This window comes from Salvia miltiorrhiza, chromosome 8 (assembly GCF_028751815.1).
Source record: "Salvia miltiorrhiza cultivar Shanhuang (shh) chromosome 8, IMPLAD_Smil_shh, whole genome shotgun sequence".
Lineage (NCBI taxonomy): Eukaryota > Viridiplantae > Streptophyta > Magnoliopsida > Lamiales > Lamiaceae > Salvia > Salvia miltiorrhiza.
The window spans coordinates 27,176,608-27,181,845 of NC_080394.1; the positions used below are offsets into that span (position 1 = coordinate 27,176,608).

Sequence of the window (5,238 nt, forward strand, 5' to 3'; positions counted from 1 at the left end):
TTTCATCATGATAACTCAAATTCTCGATTTACTAATTAAAAGGAAAGCATCGTAACAATAAACCGAGCTTTGTCATCATAGAATGAGATTCAGTGTACCTCACTTTATGTCCGACTTTTAATTCTATTTAATTTCTTATATGTTTTTTCTTCAATTTCAATTTTGTATGCTTTAGTTTAATTTTGTGATTATTAACTAGGGTTTATTCCATCAATCTAGGGTATATAATTATTTTTTATCATTTAATTTCACTTTTATTAGGTAATAATAGGTTGATAAATTCAAAGTCATGGTATATACTTTTTTTTAAAAATTAATTTTTTTAAAAAAAAATTAAATACAATTCATAGTATTATAATAAATTTTATTTTTATAAAAAATATTTTTAAAATAATAATTATAAGTATGAAACACAGTTATACGCATAAGATTGTGGGACACTGAATTTCATTCCTTCCGGTCACATAGGAACACTATAAAAACTGCTAATAATACATCACGAACCATTGCACATGCCACCGATAGTCAAATACCATAATTTATTATAGTTTTCTTTTTTGAATGCGAATATAAACATGTTTAGCTGACATCGAGTTGGTCAGGTATTAGGTCAATTAACCTCGACATTGAATTATATTTTGAATTAAATCCACTATCATCCGATTAAGTATGATATTGGATAATTCCGTAGCATCTTTGTTCTCTATATAGCCCCTTTTTTAAATTTGAAAAAAGTTTACTTTGTTGCCCTTATAGCCACTAAAACCTTCCCTTAAAAAAAATTCTGAAGGGAAGTTTTTAGATATTTTTTGAACTAATCATATTTTGCGTCCAACTTTTAGTATTTTTAAAAAATGTATTTTTTTGTACAAAATCTAACAACAAAATGATGAATTATCTTGTGTAATTCTTAGTTAGAACAACACAAAAATACACCTAAAATTCCGACGAAAGACTTCATCCTCGCCGAATGTATAAAATTTTTCAAAAATGCTGAAAGTTTTAAAAAAATAATAATAATAGAAAATGAATGTTATGGATAATATTTTTTGCAAAACACTAAAATTAAGGACACAAAATATGTTTAATTATATTTTCCTTTGGGATAGAGAGAGAATGGGTCTTTATCTTTAATTAGAATGCCAAGTAGTTGGGTATAATATAACGTTAAAAAAAAGGTACTACTAAAAAAATTAGATAAAAGGGAGGCTACGGAGAGAAATGAATTGAGGAGGCTGTGAATAAAATTCCCCTTTCACATGTTCTTTCATGTAAATTAATATAGACTCTATTTTCAGTAACAAACAACATAAATATAAAACTCGAAGCAGATACCTATTCTACTTCATAAATTGAGGAAGAGACTTTTTTCATCAGGCCGAGTTTGGAGCAGGAAAATCACTGCACTAGACAAATTAAAGGATCTAATATACAAGAAGAGAAATATAAGAAAGTAGGTCAAATGATTGTACTTAACACTAAGTATTTCTAATGCATATTTCATCAGAGCAAAAGGATATATATTGCAGGAGAAATTCTCCTTTCAAATAAAAGCCTGCCGCAAGAAATCCATTACTTTTTCTGACTGACTGTATCAGCTGAAGCAGTCGTGAACTGCATCAAAATGCAACGAGAATGGCACCAAAGAAATGCACAACTTCAAGAACACACCCCGCGACAACTGAGAATCTTTCATATGTACATGGCAACAATGAAATCGGAAGCCAATTACGCGATCATCTCCTTCAAATCAACCATAAGGCCCGAGCAGCATAATCTCTATTCGCGGAAGTGTTCGATGATCTTAATCACTCTCTTCAATTGAAGATATCTGGCTGTCAGCCACCAGTGTGCTCATTATATCCACAAACAAATCTAAATGAATTGTAACCAAGATGAAAGTTCTGGTCCCAGTAAAACTACCACATTGACCATATCAACCTGAATCAACATTCGTAATTCATGTCAGTCCAACCACCAAGAAAAAATCGGGAATGAAGGCATTCCTCGTAACTGACTTGATAGAAAATAGGTAGAAATCATAAAAGAGAGGTCGATCTTCCTACCTATATCTAAAAGAAATGAGACCCTATAGTTCAGGAACTGAGAATACCAAGTATCCATTGTCCCACCGTACTCTGATCTCTCTCCCTACTTGCAGCCTTTTCTCTCTTATGATTTTTCCCCATTTACCAATCAGGTTGTAATAACTTCCACGCCACTTCAACTTCATCACATACACATCACCCATATCATAATCTCGAGCATTAATACCAACTTGATGTTCATTCCTTAATTGCTCCCGAGATTGGTGTGTCCAGTAGAAGAGGATGTGATCTTCTACTGCTTTGCCTGGCAAAGTAAGAAAAGGATGATTTGTATCCACATCGGACAATGTGAGAGCTTTCTTAATAGGCCAATTATCAGGACCCGGTGTTGCTGTGACATAACGCTCCTCTGGAACAGAGAAGTATAAGCAATTATTTACCCAACGTAATCTGATCTCTTGCCCAACGCCAAGCCCTTTATGTCTAATAACATTCGCCCACTTTGCAACCAGATTATAGTAATTTCCGCGCCACCTTAGTTTCAACCCATAAATTTCACCTGTATCATAGTCTCGAACATTAATAGGCACCTGCTCTTCTTTCCTCAATTTTTCCCTTTCTTGCGGTGTCCATTGTGCAAGAATATGCTCTTCAACTAACTTACGAGGCAATGGAAGGAAAGGATGAGTAGTATCAACATCAGACGATGTCAAGATCTTTCTAATAGGCCAGTGGTCCTGCACCAAGGGTGGTGCTGTAACCAAGCGGACTGGTGGTGGGACTGTAACAATCTGCTGTTGTGGCACCGAGAAATGTAAGCAGCCATTAAACCATCGTAGTCTAATTTCCTGCCCAACATCAAGTCCCTTTCCACGGACAACTTTTCCCCATTTTCCAATGAGATTATAATAGCTCCCACGCCACTTCAATCTCATCGCATACATATCGCCATTATCATCGTCCTGAGCATTAAAACCCACTTGCCCTTCAGCTCTTAAGATTTCCTGATCTTGAGGAGTCATGAACACTACGATGTTAGTTTCAACTTGTTGCCGGGACAGCGTTAGGAAAGGATGGGTGATGTCAATATCAGAAAGGGTGAGTGCTTTTTTGATTGGCCACTGATCTGGCACCTGAGGAACCGCATTATAGTATGCCGACCTCTTCATTCCTAAAGTCCAAAATGAAAAAGGTAAACGACATTAGACTTTTTATCCTTAACCTTTCAATATTAATTGTGTCTTAAAGAACAACATGCTATAATAAACTATCCTAGTAGAACAAAATTTCCAGAATTGCTTCCTTTGTTGCTAAAAAACAGCATTAGATTTCCTATGGCATCTACTCTACCCTCACCATTCCAACTTCCATGCAACTACAGTGTTAAATTTAGCCTAACACAGCTGAAAACTTAATCAGCAACTGCAAGCGTATTACTTTTGGGCAACAACAATCTCCATGAACTCCCCATTATTTGAGAAGTCTACTAATAAATGAATGAACACCACACCATGCAGCAAATCAGTTAAACCTATCTTTTATTTATTTATAGAAAAAAAACTCATTCACTTGACATGGAAAGAATATCGAACGAAATTAAGCACCCTGCATAGATAGAACAGTAAAATTAAACCTTCACATAGAGGAAACCTAGAAAGTTTCCAATTTTCACTCGATTAAATGCTAACAAATGGGAAATAAAATCCAATCGATAGAAAATGTATCAACAAAACCCTGAAAAGTCAAAAGAAAAAGATAAAACAACAACGATATCAACAATAGAATTAATTACGCGGATTATCTAGACACATCCAGAATCTCATAGTTCAACCCTAATCCAGATACAACGTCAAAACCGAATAAAGCTCTTACTGTGGTATGAAATAATCCACTTGGAAAAAGCCCTAGATCCTCGCAAGATGAGATTAAAAGTAAGTAACCGAAGCCGATCGGAAGAAAATAAATGAGGAAATTATCAAATAGGATTCATAAATTGAAATGGTGTTGCTTAGGAGGTCGCGGCTGGGTTAGCAAGCAAGAAAGAGAAGAAGAAGAACATTGAAGAGGGAAGAAAAAGCGCGGCGGCGGCGGCGGCAGCTGAGGTGGTGGAAGGGGGTGTTGATGAGTAGGTGAAGGGGAGGTGGACGCCCCGTTTGATTTTGAACGAGAAATATGAGATGGGGAAGGAGAAGTGGGTGTGTATGTGAATGTGAATTGAGGAGGTGGACAAGAAATTACATTTCACACCTCGTGCAATTTGCAAAAGGTTTTTCACTCTTTTCCGACCAATTTACCAACTGTGCGAAATGTTTTTTTGGGGCGTTAATAGGCAAAAATGCATTATTCCTTGTTTTCGAGTATACGAAAAATGTCATACTCCAATTAGTGAAGTACCTATTTTATTCTTTGATGGTGATGGATTTGCTTGATTTTTTATGAAAGTCTTGCTAGATTAAATTCTTAATTAATCCAATTAGTGGACAAATATATATATATATATATAATTAATTAATGTAAATAAATACTATCATATTATGTATATATTAAATGTTATATTTATTATTTGTTGAAGGACCAAATAATAAATATGGATAACTTGAGAAGTTATATATATGGGATCTGGTTCTGGGGAAACTGTACGCTAAAAGAAGATATTGTATTCCTTGAAGATCAAATCTTCATACAGAATTCATCATGGTTTCAGGTTAGTGATCATGGTTTAATTAATCTCAGTTTATCATCATAGACTTTGTAGTAATTACATGAATTACTTCTAACAAGTCTTACACATTTGACCGATTTGACAGCTATCAGTCATAAAAATCAACGATTTGACAACTATCAGTCAAGAGTATATATGACCGATGAGTGGCTAGATCATATGTCCGTCCGGGCAGACACATGATTTCACCTGGCGGACACATGATTTTACCGACCAAAAACATGATTTAGCACCCAAATCATGTGTCCGCCCGATTTTCATGATTTTACCGGGCGGACACATAATTTTATCACCTAGATCATGTGTACGGTCGGTAAAATCATGTGTTCGCCCGGTGAAATTATGTGTCCGCCCGGGCGGACACATGATCTAGCCATCCACCGGTCATATGTACTGATAGTTGTCAAATCGTTGACTTTTATAACTGATAATTGTCAAATCGGTCAACAAATCAGTCAAATATGTAAA

The 5,238-nt window shown here is 35.2% G+C and overlaps 1 protein-coding gene across 2 annotated transcripts; it reads right to left on the bottom strand.

Moving 5' to 3' along the window:
* Window positions 1-1,352: 1,352 nt before the first annotated feature.
* Window positions 1,353-4,288, bottom strand: LOC130997378 (uncharacterized). 2 transcript variants are annotated; one of them, XM_057922667.1, is made up of 3 exons: window positions 3,921-4,271; window positions 2,067-3,219; window positions 1,353-1,941 (listed from the first exon to the last, which is right to left on the bottom strand). In XM_057922667.1, exon 2 carries the CDS (start codon window positions 3,215-3,217, stop codon window positions 2,090-2,092), a length of 1,128 nt encoding a protein of 375 aa, XP_057778650.1. In that variant the 5' UTR covers window positions 3,218-3,219; window positions 3,921-4,271; the 3' UTR covers window positions 1,353-1,941; window positions 2,067-2,089. The 2 variants fall into 2 exon arrangements, with proteins under 2 accessions (XP_057778650.1, XP_057778649.1); XM_057922666.1 differs by having other exon boundaries at window positions 1,353-3,219; window positions 3,921-4,288.
* Window positions 4,289-5,238: the final 950 nt, after the last annotated feature.